Below are 19,683 nucleotides of genomic sequence, written 5' to 3'. Positions count from 1 at the left end.
GAGGGAACAACAGCAGGGGGTCATGCGGAGAAGCGTTCAAAATAGCAACCACACGGAGGAAGAATTGATTCCCTTGGCCCGCCCCCTGCCCCACCTCTCTTTTCATTTAGGAATTCAGTATTTTGTCAGGCTGAGCATTTAAATGCACTCCATGCTCTCTGGGTCCCCCCATCTCTCCCCCTTCCTCATTAAAATTCGAATTACTACCAGAGCAAGTAAGATGTATGATCAAAAGAAAGCCAAGTCCTAGAAATACCTTTTGTTTTAAAATGACTCACTGCAGAGAAGGCAGCCAGCACAGCTGTAACAGAGAGCAGAGGTCAAGGGCTAGAGCTGGCAGATACTCAGAAGGAGGAGGCATCTGTCTATGGTTGCTCTCGAGCACCCCAGGGGCTGAGGGCCTAAGGAAACCGTGTGTTTATGGTCCCCGTGATGTATACCACACATCAACAGAGAGAACTGCAGAGCCGAATAGCCTGGGTTGTATCTCAGCGCCACCACTCGAGCTGTGTGACTCTGGGCAGTGAATTCAGTCCTCTGTGCCTCCGTTTCCTCATCTGAAAAAAGGGGATAATAGCCAGGCCCATTTCCCTGGGGAGTATGAGTAATACAGATAAAAAGCACTTTGTACTTTGGACATGGTAATGTTCGATAACTTGACCTAATTACAATAATAACATGCCATCATTTCTATTACTATCAACCTGTATGTATGTTCAAGTTTTTGTCTTATTTTCTTAATTGTTTTTATTGATTTTAGAGAGAGAAGAAGGGGGAGAGAGAGAGAGAGAGAGAAAAACATTGATGCGAGAGAGGATCATCGATCGGCTGCCTCCCATACACACCCCAACCAGGGATCACACTGGGGATTGAGCCCACAACCTGGGCATGTGCCCTGGCTGAGAACTGAATCGGCAATCTTTCAGTGCACGGGACAACGCTCAACCAACTGAGCCACACTGGCCAGAGCTTGATGTCTTATTTTTAAGATAGTAAATAGATATTAAAACAATCTGATATTTCTTCTCTTGTACCCCCTGGATGCATGCGACACCCCATTGGAGACCTTCCGTCTCCGGGGAAGGACTGACTCCGGCTCCTCTGGCCCAGAAAGGCTCCAGAGTCTCTGTGCAGGGGCCTGGGGGTTGGTGCAGGTGACCGAGGACTTGAGGGTTCTCTGCTGTTACTCCCTATTCATAAAGCGGTAGCTGGTCAAGGCCAGTACTCCAAGCGAGGGAGTCGGAAGGCAGTGGTGGCTCCCAGAGAGGGTGGCTGGTGTCCTCGCCTCCTTGTCAGGCCCCTCTGGATGGGGGACCGCTTTCCCTGGGGCCTGCATGCAGTGAGAGAACACTGGGTCCCCCCAGGAGGGACCTAGCATCTCTGTGCTCCAAGCAGAGCTTAGCACCTGGCCCAAGGCAGATGCTCAGCAAAGTTGGTTGAGAGATAATTACAGCTCCTTTCTGTGCCATTCATTCATTCACTCATTTATTCTCATGGGCCAGTTTCTGTGCTAGGCCCTGAGTCAGAGGAACATAAAAAAACACAGGGTTCCAGTAGCCGACAGCTTAATCAGGGACAAACAGGCTGGGACGGTGGAAAGAGCCTCAGGCTGGGCAGTGGACATTCTGGACCCTGGTCCAGGCTCTGTGTCTGACCTGTGACCCCAGGCTAGTCCCTTCTCTAGACCACTCCTCCCACCTGCAGAGAAACACAGCCTGGCCTCGTACTTGTAGGGTCGTTTCTCATCTTCATAAGATTCTTAAGGCATCGGAACAAGATAATCCAGGGGCTGCAAACTCACAGGCCTGCTGCAGGGGCCAGGCAGGGAACCGGGGGTGGAACTGGTGAGGACACACCCTTCCAAATGTTCCCACCAGGCATGAGGAAAAGGCTAGGCACCAAGTCATCTGTCCTTTGCCAGAGTAGCAAAAAATCTGGTGGTGCCCTGGCCGGTTTGGCTCAGTGGATAGAGCGTCGGCCTGCGGACTGAAGGGTCTCAGGTTCGATTCTGGTCAAGGGCATGTACCTTGGTTGCAGGCACATCCCCAGTAGGGGGTGTGCAGGAGGCAGCTGATCTATGTTTCTCTCTCATCGATGTTTCTAACTCTCTCTCCCTCTCCCTTCCTCTCTGTAAAAAATCAATAAAATATATTTTAAAAATCTGGTGGTGATGGCAGTGGGATCTCAATCTTCCAGTCATCATGTAAGCATACAGGACTTCCCTGCTGGCCTGTCCACAGGTGACCTTTGTGCACACCTGCCGGGCACCATTGCTTCAGAGCCTCTGACCTCTCTACTCAGAGTCAGAAGAGGTCTTGGGCTCAAGAGGCCTTTCCTACAGGTGGGACGAGAGGTCTGCTCAATCCTTTCTCCCAGAGGGAGGCATCCCCACAGCTCTCTGGGGATAACGGCCATCCTACTGGGGACAGGGGTGGACTGGGGGTCGGGCAGTGAGCGCCCACCTCTGAACCAACATTCAAAAATACCAGTTTTACAGTAGCACTCTCAAATAGCCACAGGAATGAGGAAAAAAGAAGAGACAGCTTATAGGGATCATTTGTATTTAGCTTTGAAATACACGGTGTGCATCGGATTCCAACTTAATACAAGTCTTTATGGAGCCTACTACGCGCAGAGTTCTAAGTATAGAAGAAGTATTAGACCTAATATCGGCCCTCAAAGCCATGATGCAGGATTTCATTCATTGCAAGTCAAATCAATAACTACTTACTGAGCTCCCGCTCTGGGCTCCGTGGGGGGCAGGGGGAGGGCAGAGGGTGAGATCCTGGAGCCTCCGATCTCCAAGGCCGCTCAGCCTGTGGAGGAAGAGAGCTGTGCCCCAAAATGACCCTGCCACATGCCCGGCCATCGTAACAGCTCTAATAGAAATTCAAACGGCATCCGAATGTGAATGCTTCACGAGTCTGCACATTTGCTTAGGCTGTTATTGAAATTACTTTCCCTTCCCCGTGCACAAGCCAACAAGCAGTAAGGTGCTCCCCAAGCTGGCAGTGGGGGAGGGGGAGCTGTAAAATCAGACGCGGGTGAAGGCCAGTGGACTGTGGAGCGTCTACCCTAAAGCCATGTCCCCTCCGCCTGGGCAGCTTTCTCACGGCCATTCTTTTCTCTTCTTCCGTCTTTGTCCCTGTGTGTGCTCCCTCTTCCACGGCCCTGCCCGCTTCTCCCGCCTCTGTCCGCCTGTCCCTCCCTGCCTGGCGCACGCCGAGGGCAGGCACCTCTGTCGGCCTCCTCGCAGTGGTGGTGACCGTGTGTGGCGTGGCCCTGGTGGCAGTTTTTCTCTTTCTCTTTTGGAAGCTGCGCTGGACGCCCTGGAGGAACAAGGAGACCTCCAGTCCCTCTTCTGCTAAGGCCCCCAGCTCCAGAGGCGCCATGGCGGACAAGCTGAAGGACCCCAGCACCCTGGGCTTCCTGGAGGCGGCCGTGAAGATCAGCCACACGTCCCCGGACATCCCGGCCGAGGTGCAGATGTCGGTCAGAGAGCACATCGTGCGCCACACGCGACTGCAGCGACAGACCACAGAGCCAGCGTCATCCACCAGGTGAGGGGTGCCCTCCCTGCCCTCACCCCACACCCCCACATTCCCGTATTCAATAAAGAGATTCTGCGAGGGGCAGAGGCCAGAGGTAATAACAAGTGAACTGATTGGAGAACATTTCGGAGGATGTGCTCCATGGTGGGTGATCAGCTAGGAGGTGTTGGGTGTGTGGAGGGAAGGAAAGACATCAGGCAGAGGGAAGAAAATATGCAAAGGCCCAGAGGCATGAACGTTCGTGGGCGGCTAGGGATATGTCAACAAAGCCTTGGGGCTGGAGTCTGCAGTGCCCGGGAGGGCGGGCAGGAGCGTTTGGAGAATGAGGATTTCTTGGTAGCCGTTGGCAGAGTTCCCCACACGACAGCGGTTGTATACAGGGCATTCTTCAACTGAAAAACCCAAACCAACAACCGCCACATAATCACACAAATCTGCTCTAAATCCAGAAACACTTTTAGCAGAAGTGATGCATGCAGGCGTGAGGCATTGTGTTTCTTCCAAACGCAGGGCTCTGTGGGTTCCTGGTCCCTGCAGTGTCTCCCCCAGCTCCCAGGGGACCAGCCGGAAGGAAGGAGGCCTGAATGACAGGGCTGGGGTCACGCTGACAGAGTTCATCGCATGGCCTCGAGCAAGTCGCTCACCGTTCCTCAGCCTCCCTCCTCCCCACTGTAAACAACAGAGCTAATGACTCCTGGGTTGCTGTGAGGAGCCCATGAAAGAATCCTTGTGATAGTGACATGTCACTTGGTATTCACTGGCCCTGTTCTATCAGGTACTCTATATGTATGAATTCATTTCATCCTCACAGCAACCCTATGCAATTGCTCCTCTTATCACCCTCATTTTATAGCAATGAGAAGTTAAGGAACTGGCCCAAGGTCGCATAGCGAGACAGAGGCAGGGCCAGGATGAACGTGTACAGCCGGGCTGTAAAGCCCAGTAACGTTAGCTATGGTGATGGGGCCGTGGTGGAGGGACAGCCACCAGCCACCAGCCACCTCCAGGAGAGGAAAGGATGGCCCTGCTCGTAAGGGATCTCATGGTTTAATGTGGGAACTGGAGGCACATCTACTAGGAAAGAAACCTAGAAAGCAGGTAGGTGGTAGAAAAGCAGGGAGAATGCGAATGCAAGCAATGGCTCATGTGTATTGGGCTTACTCTATACCAGGCCCCACTGCAACTACTTTACATGTATTAAGATGTACCGCACACAAAGTGTGTGCACAAGGAAAGGGGCCCCCATGGCGGGGAGGACGAGCCAGGGCCAGGGAGGGGTGCAAGGGGGTGCCGGCCTACATCCCCTCCCCCTGAGCTCTGACCATGCCCTCTGCCCCCTCCCGCCCTCCGCCAGGCACACGTCCTTCAAGCGCCACCTGCCCCGGCAGATGCACGTCTCCAGCGTGGACTACGGCCACGAGCTGCCGCCGGCCACAGAGCAGCCCACCAGCATCGGCCGCATCAAGCCTGAGCTGTACAAGCAGAAGTCGGTGGACGGGGACGATGCCAAGTCCGAGGCCGCCAAGAGCTGCGGGAAGATCAACTTCACCCTGCGCTACGACTACGAGACGGAGACCCTGATCGTGCGCATCCTGAAGGCCTTCGACCTCCCTGCCAAGGACTTCTGCGGCAGCTCTGACCCTTACGTCAAGATCTACCTCCTGCCCGACCGCAAGTGCAAGCAGCAGACGCGGGTGCACCGCAAGACCCTGAACCCCACCTTCGACGAGAGCTTCCACTTCCCCGTGCCCTACGAGGAGCTGGCCGACCGCAAGCTGCACCTCAGTGTCTTCGACTTCGACCGCTTCTCCCGCCACGACATGATCGGGGAGGTGATCCTGGACAACCTCTTTGAGGCCTCCGACCTGTCCCGGGAAACCTCCATCTGGAAGGACATCCAGTACGCCACGAGCGTGAGTACAGCCCCGCCCCCCGCTTCTCGAGGATCCCTAGTTCTAGGTGGAGTGGGACGTGTCCCAGCCCCCTCACCCTGGGGTCAGGTGGGCCAAGGCTGTGAAGAGGGACTTGGGAACTGACCAGTAGCCCCGCCTACCCTGAGGGAGTCCTTGCACTCGCCCTGTGGTTGGTGAGAAGGGAAGGGAATGTTTATCGATTGCGTCTGATCACAAGTTCTAGGTGATTCTCTCTACCTGCTGGGCCTCATGTTTACCACCTATAGGATAATGGCATATGTCTCTCTGACCGTGGGTAAGGAGGGGGCCAGGCCCATAGACTGAATCAAAGGCAATCAAGAACAGGCTACATTAGCTAGGATGAGCCAGGTAATGCCCCAGCAACAAACAATCAGGATCTGGTGACTTAAAGCAGCGATTTTCACCCGCTGTGCCTTGAGAATTTTTAAAACATGCAATACCTGTCTATTTAGTCAGGGGCACTGACCTCTTTTCCCTTAGCTGTCAAATAAAAAAATGACAACAGCCAACACAATAGCCATCTGGTATAAATGAATGAAAATTATCCTATTATTTTGTCAGATGGGCAAACATATATTTGTTTGGTGTGCTGCAGAATTTTAGTCACTAGTGTATATGTGTGATGAGATGAAAAAGGTTGAAAATCGCTGGCTTAAAGCCCCCAAGCGCGAGTTCTTATTCATGGTACCCGTGTTCTGAAGCCTGGCCCGGGTGTGCTCCTCCTCGTTACCCAGGGATCCAAGCCCACAGCTCCCTCTCCACACGTGCTCCCGTGACCATGGAGGAGGAGGGGGAGGTGGCAAACTGTGACTGTCTCTCAAAGCTTCCACGCAGAAGTGACACATGTCACTTCCACTCACATTTCATCAGCCAAAGCAAGACACAGGCCGCTCCTAATATCAGGGAGCTGGGCAGGGCCATCCTACCGTGTGCCCAGGAGAACCGGGTGTTCTTAATGACCAACCCCAGTGACCACCACACGGCAGAGCCCCTTCTCGTAGGCACTGCCTGCCCAGGCCAGGCTGGGAGGGGGTGTGTGTGGGAGGGTGGCCTCGAAGGGCACCTGGCTAAGCCCCACGTGGGAGAGTGTCTGGGCTGTTCACACTCAACTGGAATTAACCCAGAGGATTCGAGGAGCTGAGGCTCAGTTCGCTTTTAAGAGGCGGGAGGGCAGCTCTGGCACAGAACTGGAGAGGCCACGTCGCGGGCTCTTGGGTCTGGTGTAGACGGAATGCTGCAGGCACTGGTGGGTGCTGAGGGAGCGGTGTGATCGCGGGTCGGTGGTGTGTCTCCCCGGAAGCCCGCCCAGGCCGCCGAGGGCCCAGCAGGGTATTCCCACATGGCAGCGGTGGCCTCTCATCTGGTGTCTTGGGTGCGAACTGCTTGACTGTCTCCCAGATCTTTCTCTGGAGCAGGCGGGACCCCACTCTGTCTGCGGGCCCTCCCTTTGGACAGACAATATGCGATATCTCTGTGTTGGACTTGTAGGGGGCGCTCTGGTGAGAAAGGGCAAGCACCTGGGTGTGTTCTAAGAGCTAGAGAAAGCTTGGTGGGCTCCGTTCCTGGGCCGGGGCATTGTCTCTGGGACACCCCATTCTCATAGCTGGTGCTGACTCTGACCTCCCCACCCTTACTTGCCTGAAATGTCACCCCAAGAACAGCACCCAGAGCGGGGTGGGCAGACGGGGCGGATGCCACAGCAGCTCTGCCCATCAATCACTCGGAAGTTCACATGGGGTGCAGCCCTCCCCTGGTGGCCTCCTAAGGCAGCGGCTTCATATGGTGACTGTGCAGGTGGAGACAAGCAGCTCAGCCTCCCCCGCTGCGTCTGAGACCCAGGGGCTCAGAGAGGGAGACGCAAGGGCCAGCCCTCTAAGGAGCCCCCTTCCGGGCCTGAGTGGAGCCCCCAGTCCTGGAGGAGGCAGTCCACCCAAGCACACCCGCACCTGGATAAGGTCCTAGGCCCTAGAACTGGTGGCTGTCCCTGCTCTCATCCCATTCCCTTCCGCAGCCCAGCTTCAGAAAAAGGCAGAGCGTCCAAGAGGTGCTGGCCACATCAGCAGCACCCTATCATGCCCATCAGTACCATGACAGTCCTCCCCCACCTCCTCCAGCAGAACACCGTGCCGGGCCCTAGGGGCCAGGACAGACGCCGGCCTCTGCACCCCACAGACACGCAGAATCCAGTTACAGAGACAGGAACTGTCCATGCGGCAGCTAGCGATGCACGATAGCAAGTACTATACACTGTGAGGTTGGATTTGAGAATTTGTACAGCAGGAAAGTTTTCCCAGATGATGGGGGTTAAGCTAGGTGGGGAGGGACTTGATAGGCAAAGAGGAAGGGGAAGTATTTTCGCCAGGAGCAGGGGGCCTAGGAGCAGAGGGGGCCCAGGAGCAGAGGGGCCAGGAGCAGAGGGGGCCCAGGAGCAGAGGGGCCAGAAGCAGAGGGGGCCCAGGAGCAGGGGGCCCAGGAGCAGAGGGGGCCCAGGAGCAGGGGGCCCAGGAGCAGAGGGGCCAGGAGCAGAGGGGGCCCAGGAGCAGAGGGGGCCCAGGAGCAGAGGGGGCCAGGAGCAGAGGGCCCAGGAGCAGAGGGGGCCCAGGAGCAGAGGGGCTAGGAGCAGAGTGGGCAGGAGCAGAGGACCCAGGAGCAGAGGACCCAGGAGCAGAGGGCCCAGGAGCAGAGGGGGCCCAGGAGCAGAGGGCCCAGGAGCAGAGGGGGCCCAGGAGCAGAGGGGGCCCAGGAGCAGAGGGGGCCCAGGAGCAGAGGACCCAGGAGCAGAGGGCCCAGGAGCAGAGGGCCCAGGAGCAGAGGGGGCCCAGGAGCAGAGGGGGCCCAGGAGCAGAGGGGCCAGGAGCAGAGGGCCCAGGAGCAGAGGGGGCCCAGGAGCAGAGGGGCCAGGAGCAGAGGGGCCAGGAGCAGAGGGGGCCCAGGCCAGGAGTTTCCGATGCTGAGGAGCCTGTGGCCAGACTCACACATGCTGTCTACCGGAGCTGGATGTCCTGCCTCGGTGAGGCCCTTGGGGACCTCTCCTGCAGGCAAAGAACCAGGCAAAGGAGAGGGGAGGGAAATAAAGAAGGCTGGTGCTTTTATCCGTTTGGAGGGATGTTCGTTTTGTTTAATTTTTGGTGCTGACTCTAAGTTGTAGTAATTTTGAGGCCAGAGAAGGCCAGGTCACAGTTCCCAGGAATGATGGAGCACTCGGTGCACGTGAAGCCCTGCGGCCCGCGCGGTGCGGGTGGAGCAGAGCGCAGCCGCTCCCGTCTCCCGCCTGCCCGTTCCCTTCCTAGAGCTGCACTTTGGCCCTGAGCTCAGAACTCCCGCAGCACCTGTGCCCCGCAGGCTGGTCCCTGAACATGCGGACATCCCTGCCTCTGGCCTTTGCTCACAAGGTGTCCCCCCTCCCCCCTGTGGGGCAGGCCTTTCCCCCACCTCTCTACCTGACCCAAAGCAACCGCCTTCACAGCATCCCTGGAGTCAGCCACCACTCCTCTGGATTTACTCTGCCCGTTATCCCTCAGTTACACCCCGAATCGTATTCTGTCTTGCCATGTGCTCCCAGTGGCTCGGGAATGGCTGTGTCCCACACTTGGCTTTCTCTTGGAGTGTCCCTCGGGGCTCAGCATGTCATCAGGAACTCAGCACATTCTAGTTGAATGACCAATGGCTTAGTTCGCTCAATCACAACTATGCACAGATGCGCCTTGACTGACCATGGGATTAGGCCTCAATAAACCCACTGTAAGTTGAAAACATAGTAACTCAACATGCATGTAATACACCTGCATCACATCCTAGCCAAGCCCACCTGACACATGCTCCGACCTCACTGAGCCTACAGCTGTGCACAGATCACCTGACACAGTTAACACACTGTATTGTGCCGGTGGTTTTCCCTTGTGAGCGCGTGGCTGACCAGGAGCTGAGGCTCCCTGCCGCTTGCCAGAATCATGAGAACATCAGACCACAGATTGCCAGCCCAGGGGAAGACCAACATTCGGCATTCGAAGTTCGGTTTCTACTGAATATGCAGCTTTGACACCATCATAAAGTCGAACCGTTGAAAGTCGGGGACCGTCTGTATTGGTGTGCAAAGGAGAGGATTATTAAAGAGGCAGATTATTAAAGAACACCGTTGGGTTCGGGCAACCCGGGAAGGCTTCCTGGAGAAGGCAGCCATTTGGAAAATGGGTGGAGCAGGGGTTGGTGGGGAGAGACGAAGCCTGTGTTCCTTCAGGTATGGTTCAGGCAGATGGTTTGTGTCCAGAGTGGCAAAGGGATTAACCAGTGGGGTCAGGTCGTCTGCACTGAAGTCAGGGGTCAGTGACCCACAGGCTGGGTGGAAGGAGAGGGGGCTCAGGAGGGTTCTCTGAGGTCACACGGGTCCGTGAATGTCGTCCCCTTATTGCTCCTCCTGCTTCTATCAGAGAATCAGCCCCAGCCCTGGCCGGCGGGCCCACGTGGGCCCCAGTTTGGGCCCCACCCCAGCACTCCGGGTGGTTTGCAGCAGCCAAGCCTGGAGCATTGGTGTTGTTTCCCACAACCACAGGGCATGGAGCTTCAAGGCTAGTGAAGGGGGTGTACGTCAGAGGAGTCCAGCTCTGTTAATTGCAAACCTTAAGCCACCAGGGACAGACAATTGCCTCACCACCCCAGGTTGTTCTGGAGGGAAGCCTAGGCAACGACAAGCCTAGCTGCTATCCCCGCTCCAGGCTGCAGGGTGAGAAGCGAGCGAACCAATCGCGCCAGGGCAGTGGGAGGCCTCTGCTGTCCCATCCCATCAAGAAGCCCATGCGTGGGAAGGAATTGGGGGAGTTCATTAAATCCATCCCCAGCAGGGCTGCCCCGATACCCCCGTCCTGCCTGGCTTGGCTAAGGCCCCTGATGGTCTCCTGGGCTTTCCCAGCGCCTTGCCATGTTTCTCCCCACCCAGAACTTTGATTGGCTGGAGTCACCCTGCTCTTCCCTCCCCCTCCCTTCTGCTCCCAGGCTCATTATTTCTACATAAAGCTGTAGATTTATCATTATAATAGAGCCGCCGTCACCGCGTTTGCTAACATCTCTGTAATCTTGTACTTATTGCTACCGAGGCCTCAGACCTCAGTGCGCACACTATTCCTGTCGCTATTCCAGCTCCTCGCGGTGGCGGGGAGGGGTGGGAGGGTGAAGGCTATAATTGGGGCCATAAATATGTGTTGTGCTTGGTGCTAATGGACTCGGCCATCTTCCTGCCTTACCAGGTCCCCTCCAGGTCAGAGTGAGCATGTGTGTTTGTGTATACATGTGTGTGTGTCTACACACAACATGTGCGTGCATGTGTGTGCAAAGAGCTCAGGCTTTGGTGCCAAACAAACCCGTGCTGCATTCTAGCTTCTGCCCTTTTTAGCCTGCAGACCTTGGGGACATTACCTAAACTGTGCCTCAGTTTCCACATCCACAAAATGGGGATGATTATAATGGTGTGTAGCTCATAGTGGTAGCATAAGCAGGAAATTAAATAAAACACACAAGGAAGATGCCTAGGAGAACGCTGTCACGGAGCAGCCTTCTGAGCCCTCCTCACCGAGCCTTTCCTTCTAGCTCGGCCTGAGGGGCACTGACCACTCCCAGGCCTGCCCCCCCATGTTGGTCCAGACCACCTGTTCTGACTGGTCGCTGGCTATTATTACTCCTATTTTACTTCTTGTCCTCGCTATACCACGTGTTCCTGTGTGACCTTGGAAAAGTGACTTGCCCTCTCTGGGCTGTGGTTTCTCAGTGGGAAACCAGCTGTAATGTGCTGAGATGCTGAGATTCTGGATTTCTCCCACAGAGAAGCGCTCGGCTCTTTCGCCGACACAGAATGGAGGTGGCCCGTCTTTGGAGTGCAGTCTCCACAGGCGAGGCCTAACCCCCAAGATAACAGGCCACTGAGCAGAATGTCAGACCTCCCCACCTCCCTTGAATGTCAGGAGGAATCAGGCCTTCCCTTAAGCCAGTGGTCGGCAAACCGCGGCTCGCGAGCCACATGTGGATCTTTGGCCCGAGTGTGGCTCTTCCACAAAATACCACGTGCGGGCGCGCACGTACAGTGCGATCGAAACTTCGTGGCCCGTGCGCAGAAGTTGGTTTTAGGCTCTCAAAAGAAATTTCAATCGTTGGGCTGTTGATATTTGGCTCTGTTGACTAATGAGTTTGCCGACCACTGGTTTAAGCTCCTGGAAAATGTCCTCTAGGAGGTACTCCTGCCGCAGGGACGGCTGCGCCAACAAGCTGTCTTCCTCTTCCCCACGTGGCACAGCCTATGCCGGGCTGAGTCCGCTCCCCACCTGGCGCCTTTGCTGGGGATATGCCGGTTAGTACTTGAGCGCCTACTAGGAGCCAAGAGCACAGCCAGCTTTATCACATTGCATCCTCACACAGTCCTTATTATCACCCCCGCACAGAAATAGAGACAAGGCTGTAGGCTACGGGGTTCACCCAGCCACCCAGAGACAGCGGTGGGAGCCAAGATTCTGACCCAGTTCCTGCGCAGAGCACAGCCCTCGCACGGCCCGAGGGGCGTGGTGACTCTGCTCCTGAAACTGGGCCGCGCGTCAGGGGATCCCCGGACTGTTCGGTTTTCCCATGTGGCCTGGTTAGGCTCTCTCATTCCTCTCTCAGGGGCAGCTCTGTGCTGCCACTGGGATTCCTCTGCCACTTCCCAGTATTCTTCCTGTGGGCATGGACCTTGGCGTCCTTTCACTCAACAAACCCACACCCGGTGTCGGCTCTGTGCTGCTCAGGGGCTTCGCTGGGCACCTGTAGAGCTGGGCCGTGGAAACAGGGGCCAAGAGTGAACCCTCCACAGCGTGCCCCGGCCGACGGGGACCGCAGAGCATGCCCAGTGGCCCCCAAACCCTTGAGCCCCTCACACACAGTTGGGGACAGGCCGGTTCAGGAAGCTTACTACCACGTCACCAGCTGCTGCGCGACAAGCCAGGTGCAGAAGTGGAGGAGAGATGGAGAAAGGAAATCGGGGTCGGGTGCGATGTGTCTGAGACAGTTTCTAGAAGAGGGAGGTTCCAGGCCTGGCTGTGGCGGCAGTGGAGGTGGAGAGTGCTCCAAGAGGCTCCGAGGGGAGAGTGTGTGTTTCTCTGTTTCCTTGGGGTGGGGGAAGGGTCTAGAAAGAACTTCTCGCGTAAGACGGGCTTTCTTGTCTGCATGCAGCGCTATTTGTGGTGTAATTGCTCTCTATTTTCCTTGGATTGGGGGAAGGATCTAGAAAGAACTTCTCGCACGTAAGACAGGCTTTCTTGTCTGCACGTAGCAGCTATTTGTGGTGTAATTGCTACGTACCAGGAATACAAGGACTTCAACCCCAGTCCTGCCTGCCCCCAGGCCTCCCAGTCTAGTGCGGGGGGGGGGGGGGGGGGGGCAGGGAAGCAGCTCTGCCCTCCTAGGGAGAGGGTACAAGATGAAATGGGGGAGGTAAAGGGGCAGGAGAGGTTCATGGGACTCCCCAATCCTAAGTTTGAAAGGTTCACTGTAGCTGACGTTCCATCCAGCCTCAGTATCCCTGGAAACCTGCCTGAATTCCTGAGAGTCTGGACTCTTGCAGGCAGCACCAAGCCGGGATGGAAGCAGACAGGGAGAGCTTTCCAGAGGGGCCCGCAGGGCGGGTCCCGGTCACACAGAAGCCCCAGGAGGTGTGAAGGGAGCGAGGCTGGGCCTGGGCTGCCGGCCCGGACCCATGAAGACTGCTCCCCAAGCTGGTCAGCCAGAGCTGCTCTGAATAATGTATGAAGCTGGCCAGCCCTGCCGTGAGCGGCCTAGCCCCAGCGAGCCCCGGCTGTGCCCTCCCGGCTGCCTGGCCCGCTGCCCGAGTCAGAAGCCGCCTGGGGCTGCCCAGCGGAAGCTGCCTCTGGCCCGCTTGTCTCGGCTAATATTCCTTTACCACCGCACTCCCTCAGGCCAGCCTCGTTCTCCTCATTCTCCGGAATACCCAGCTTTCCTCCTCCTCCTTCCTTCTAGTGGGTGGGAATGTCCATCAAGCCCCGCTGTGTATCCCTCTGGCCCTTGGCCGTGCGGAGGGCAGCTGGGTGGGATCTTTCCTTTCTTCTCCCTGAAGAGATGGAAACATCGAAGCCGGGAACAACGCTTTCAGCTTCCAAATAAGAACTGCAGCCCTACCTTCAGAGCTCGGGGTGCACCAAGGGGTCCCCCCGCCCCCATGCTCAGATCTCAGGTCCTGAGAGTGGAGCTCACCCTGCCAGGTGCCATGTTCCGAAGCCAAGAGGACCCTGACCTTCCTAGGACTCCCCAGAGAGCTAAGGCTCCTCTAGACAGCAATAGCTGAAAAGCCAGCAAGAACCCAGAAGGGGGCGAGGGGGTGTGGGCCCCGTCCCACGGGCAGCACCCTGGTGGGCGTGCCGAGCCTGCATCCCTTAGCAGAGGCGATGGATGGGCACTGGCCCTTCCTACCCTTCCTCTCGGGCCGGCTGGGGCCGGTGGCCGTGGTTGGGAACATGGGTTAAAGGTTTCCTGGGTGATGCTGGAAAACAAAGCTAATTGGTCCAGACAGGGCCCTGACCTGGCTGTAAGCTGAGTTGCTCAATAACCCACCGGCTGGCCTTGGGTGTTCTCTTTGAAGTCGTTTCTAAACACAACAGGTCCTTCCCTGCAGCTTCAGAGGACAGGGCCTAAGAGGCTGCCGGAGGCTCAGAACAGTGGAGACAGTTCCCTTCTCTCTGTTACTCAACCCCCAGCATCCAGACAGCCCGACCGCCCACTCCCCTGGCCTCCTGCAGAACCCAGCTCTGCGGCATGCTACAGCTGGGGGTGACAGGCCAGCCCACCCTCCCCGGCCCGGACATGCATGCCCCTCGTTAGCGTGCGGTGTGTCTCATCTCCCCCTTACATTAGAATGAATGGGAAATCATTAGTGGACAGGCTCATGCATCGACAGAAATGTGTCCCCTAACATTGGGCACGCTATGTGCTTCCCCGCCTTATGGCTTCTGTCGCCTGATAACCCACAGTGACATTTCTCCTGGAGGGAGAGGATTTGGTCCCCAGGGAAGCAACCACCTAGCATCCCTCGAAGATGTTCCAAGTCCAGGGTTCACTCCGGAGGAAGGGGAAGGGGTGCATTGTGTCCCCTGGATCAGCAGCAGTTGGGGGAGACTGGGTGTAACTATGACCAGAGAATACCAACGGCCTTGGGAGAATTGGGACAGTCCCGAGGGGCTTCTGATTTCCAGCAGACCACGGTGTTATGCGTCCATGTTCTCCTGGACTTGGGGAAGGTCAGAGCTAGAAATGACCTTGGGGATGATTTGGCCCAATGTCCTCCTGCCTCAGATGAGCAAGTTTAGGCCAGAGAAGTCACACCTGTCTGGGGTGGCTCAGTGAGTCCATGCAGATCTGGACCCTGAGCCCAGGTCTCATGAAACTCAGGCCTAAGCTCTGCCCATTGCCTTTCTTGTCTCCAGGTTTTTATAGGCAACTCTTGCCCTGGTTTTTTTTTACTCACTCCTCCCCGCTTCCACTCCAAGGCCACTGCCCACTCGCTGTCTTCACTCTGGGCCTGTGAGCCTCTCTGTCTCACAGGGAAGAGGCCAAGGGGAGACCCGGGGTCTAAGGTATGAAGTGTCCTAAAAGGCACAGAGCAGAGATGGCATTTTCTCGGCCAACAGTCGGTCTCTTCCATGAAAGGGACTTCCCGTCTCTACCAAGACTGCAAACAGGCAAACGGACAGGAAGCATCAGCCAGAAAACCGAGGAGGAGAGAGAGGCTTGGTCAAAGTGCCCCGACCCTAAGCCAGCCAACCCCTCCCATCACACATAAATATTTATGCCTCGGAGGAGGAAGGAGACCAGGCTGGCCTTAGAGGCTAGGTCGCCCTTGTCCAGTTGCTGGCATATTTTTTATGGGGTTTTGATGTCAACAACAATGTAGAAAGCTGTAGCCGCTCCAGCAGGGAGCCTCCTCCGCACCACTCCCCTGCCAGCCCTGTGCCCATCTGGCCCTCATTCATCCTCATCACTCGTCCCCTGTAGCCACATTTCCCTCCTGTGTCTGAACTGACACCTACTCATGCTCCATGAATATGCAATGCCTTCCTTTCTGGACAAAGAACGACCTTGAGGGTCTCCCCAGGGCTGCAGCCAAACTTGGGATGGAGGGTTCTCCATGGAGCCCACTTTCCACTTGGCCGCGGGGTGAGGGGATTAGAGTCAGGAGACAGATCGTGGGCTGGGGGGCTGAGGCGAGATGTTTGCATATGCCCACCTCTCTGGCCAGTGGAGACTGGTATTGCCCTCAGTCTCGGTGGCCTGAGAAATACCAGTAATTGTGTCAGAAGACGGCCATGTTAGAGCTCCACCCTGCTGATGGCTGGCCTGGGCACAGCTTGGAATTCAGGGAGGGCACCAGCATCCTTGACCATGAAACTGGTTTCTCCGGGGGCTGTTTTATACTGTGATCTGAAATCACGGGTCTGAGCGCATAGTGGTGAGGAAGTCGAGGTGGGGTGAGGAACAGATGGGAGAATAAGACTCGGATCATTGTCTACTGGCAGAATTCCGATTGTAGGTATAATTGGGGCATCACTGGGGCTCCCCTGCCGCCTACGAGCCAGGCTGTAGGTGCCATTAGCTTACATTGAATCCTCACCACCACCCTGCAGGGTGAGGCCGTTATTATCCCCAGGGTCCAGGTGAGGAAACTCAGGCAACTCGCTCAAGGTCACGTAGCCAGTGAGGCAGAGCTGGAGTCAGACCGGGGGAGCTGGCTGCCCTCCATCTGCTCCTGCCTCTGCCCACGGCTGCCGCCCAGGGCTGGCGAAGGGGCTGTCCGCACGGCCGGCCTGCCTGGGCTGGGGACAGCAGGTCTCCCTGGCTCTTTGTTTCTGCCTTTTCCGAAATGCTCTCCTCGGGGCCCAGTGGCTGTTCCTCCATTGCCCTGTCATGGGACACGAGCCCAGCCCATCGCACCCCAAGCAACGTGAAGTGAGTCGCATGCTCCAGTGGGAGGTTGGTTGTCATGGGAACTGGGCATTGGCCTTCCCATTGCCCAGTGAACTGCCCCACCTAGCCCAGGGCTGCTGGTGGGCACCTGCCCAAGGGGTCCTCCCACCATGCCCCCCCCCCCCAGAAGGCCGGGTCCCATCCCTACTGGCTCCTCTCCAGTCCCCCAGGTTCCACGCTCGGTCACAGCCGACTAGCAGGACTGCTCTTTACACTGCCCAGGGCGCTTCATCCTCCGGCCCTGGGCCCCGCTCAGTTCCAGCCCATCTTTGAACAGTCAGAACCCTAGCCGCTCCGGGAGCCTCGGACCCTGAGGCTGTGGCATAGCAGGTGCTGGGCTCTGCCCTCCGGGGAAGGCCGCTGTGGCTTGCTTTGTCTCCTCACATTCTGTGAGCCCAGAAGGGCCCGTGGCCATCGCGTGTACCCTGAGGCAGCCCAGCCCCAGGGGGCAGGTGGAGTTGCCGCCTGAGATGGGAAGGGGGTTCCCTCTCCACCTCCCGGTCCTGCCAGTGGGCCGAGGAGGAAAAGGCCTCAGAGGGAGCCCCCAGACCCGTGGGAGGACTGGATGGGGTCTCAGGAAGGAAGGACGCAGGCTGCTGGGACACCCCAGGTGGACATGGAGGAGGGAGAGGGCGCCACTCCCCAGAAAGCAGCAGGGAGCTGCCTGGGAAATGCCGGGGAGGGGCTGTGAGTTGTCCCAGCCCCTTGGGGGCGGGGCAGTGATGGAGGCGCCCAAGGCCCTCGCCTGAGTGTCATTCGAGTGGTCTCTGCTGGTTCCTCTGTCACCTTAGTGTTTGGAAAGCCCTTTTCCCTCGCCAGGCTGCGTCAGGGAAGCCGTGGGAACTCCGAGGGACCAGATTTGGGTCTGCAGGCGGTCAGAGCTGAGAGAGTGCAGGTGCAGGGGGGCGGGCAGAGGTGATGGGGCCCAAAGAGAAAACCCCGAAGAAAAGAGGGGAACTCAGTGGGGAGAGAAGGGAGCCACTGCTCCGCCCCCACCCTGCAGGCCCTCTCTAGGCCCTTCCCTGCTGCTCCCAGGGAGGCGGCCACTTGCAGGAAGGAGCCCTGTCCCCGTGGGGAGCGATGGGGGAGGCGGCCCCCACCCAGAGCAGGCTGTCATGGGCTCCTTCCCTGGGGGGCTGACTGCATCTCTGGAGTGACACCCTGAGCCCTGTGCTCGGAGCAGTCCAGCTCCAGAGAGAGAAACAGCGCTGGTGAGTCACGTAGCCGCCAGCAGCATCTCCCTTCTCGGGAGGTCGGGGACAGGCTGGCTTTGTGACTGAGGCACCTGCTTGAAAAGGCCTCTCCACGCTGTCAGCAACCACCTCCAGCGGAGTCACTCCCCAGGGCCCTCTGCAGTAACACTTGGAGGGGCCCTCCTTGCCATCCCCCCCGCCCCAGATGAGTATGTGGCATTAACTGAGAGTTAGCGGAAGCAAGAAAGCACGAGGGAGGGGCCGAGAGCAACTCGGTTTTGAGGGCCTGGAGGGCTGAGGGGAGAGGGACCTGCCACTGGGGAGAACCTTGGAGCTGGCGGGCGGTCCCGGGAGGCAGCCGGGATGGATGGGTATTTTGAAGGCTCTCAGGTGGCTTTTAAGGGGATGGGAGGAACATGGGGGCCAAGCTTTCTTCTTGCTTCAGCCCTTTTGGCAGGTTGGGGGTGGGGGGGGGCGGGGAAGAGGCCAGGGAAAGGCAGGCAGCGAGTGCCTCTGTAACTCCAATTCCCGTTCCTGCTGACAGCGCTCTTTTTGTTTACTTTCTTGGTATTAGTAAATCCTATCCGAGACTGGGCAGACACCCAGCTCTCTTCAGGGAAAATTATTTCCCAACTCTATTTGGGCGATGTTTTCTGCCGGAGCAGTTCTGGCTGAGTGATGGCTGCCTCTTCCAGGAGACAGCGGGGGGATCTCAGCAGGGCCCCTGCCTGCGGGTTGGCCAGCTGGCATCAGCCTGGGCCCCCGGGCCAGACCCAGGCAGCCCTGCGCACACTCGTGCACCCACGCGCACGGGGCCTGGACACAAGCTTGTCCGACTGGCTGTTTGTCACTCCCCCCCACCCCCGTCGCCGAGGACTCCAGTCCCCCAGTGTGGGATGCTTTTTGGTTTCCCTAAGAAACCTCATTGGGAAAAGGAGAATTTCGGGGAGACCTTGCATTCTGAAGATTATGCAACTTATTCGCTATCCACGTAAGTGGTTGGGATAAGCCCACGACTGCTTCCACTTCGTCTCCCATGCACTGAGAAAAAAGGAGAAAGATAGCTGCTCGTGTCCCTCATGGGGAAGACGAGGCACTGATGCGGGAGTAGTATGTTCCAGGCCATGGTCAGCTCTGGTCTGCCCGTCAGGAGGCCTCTGAGATGTGTTTGGTAGACAGGGTGCCAGCTCCCCAAACCTGCAGGTGAGCAGGACTTGGAGTCCGGAAGCCACGGCTAGAATCCTGCCTGTGCTGTGTGGCCTCAGACAAATCACATCACCTCTCTGTTTCCTCTGTTCGCATAAGGGAGCCATTAGTAAACTGTGGGAAATCACCTGTATGGCACAAAGTTGCGGTGAGGATATAATAAAATATCAATGAGGAAGGGCCTTCTGAGGCTCTTGCCACAGTCTATCGATCCTGATCCTAAGAACAGTAATACATAGCGTGTTTCTAAAGCACTTGCCAAATACATTATCCCATGTAACCCTCTCAACACCGTAAGAAATCGGAATTCTTATTTTGTAGATGAGGCAACCTGATGCAATTCCCCAGAGTAACACACTTTTAGAGCGATGGAGCGGAGATGCAACACTGCGATCCTTTTCTTTAAAGCTAGGTGACTGTAATATATTTCACCCTTCCTTGCCCCAAGGCAAGTATTACATTCCTGTTTGAGGTCGTTTGGAAAAAACAGAAAGCCACACAGAAACAAAACACTGCTCACGGTAAGCTAATTATCCTGAGGTAACCACCGCTAACGTTTTTATGAAATCCAGAATCCTCCCATTGCTTAGAAAAACCATGTGAATGCGGGAATGCGCTGGAGACAGAAAGAGCTGATGCACGGCGAGGTCGGGCCTGGAAATTTCCAGGACTAAGCTTTCCCATTCTGGACGGATGCTGGGAAGAAAGGAAGGATGCGTGTGGAGAACAGGAAGTAGCAGTGTCAGGCGCGCAGGGCCAAGGCTCAGAGGTGGGGTAGCGAAGACCAGACAACCGCGTCTCTGTTATCAG

At 56.9% G+C, this 19,683-nt stretch overlaps 1 protein-coding gene across 3 annotated transcripts in view; it reads left to right on the top strand.

Annotated features, from left to right (window-relative positions):
• The window catches only part of SYT6 (synaptotagmin 6), a 47,423-nt gene that overhangs the window by 7,904 nt on the left and 19,836 nt on the right, over nt 1–19,683 (top strand). For all 3 annotated transcript variants that reach the window (XM_028154110.2, XM_054711993.1, XM_054711992.1), the window contains exons 2-3: nt 3,233–3,560; nt 4,906–5,464. In XM_028154110.2, the coding sequence (XP_028009911.1) occupies nt 3,233–3,560; nt 4,906–5,464 (887 nt within the window). The remainder of the gene's footprint in view (nt 1–3,232; nt 3,561–4,905; nt 5,465–19,683) is intronic.

This window comes from Eptesicus fuscus, chromosome 22, assembly GCF_027574615.1.
Source record: "Eptesicus fuscus isolate TK198812 chromosome 22, DD_ASM_mEF_20220401, whole genome shotgun sequence".
Taxonomy (NCBI): Eukaryota; Metazoa; Chordata; class Mammalia; order Chiroptera; family Vespertilionidae; genus Eptesicus; species Eptesicus fuscus.
Note: the sequence above shows the minus strand (reverse complement) of the source record. Positions and strands in the feature narration are given on the sequence as shown.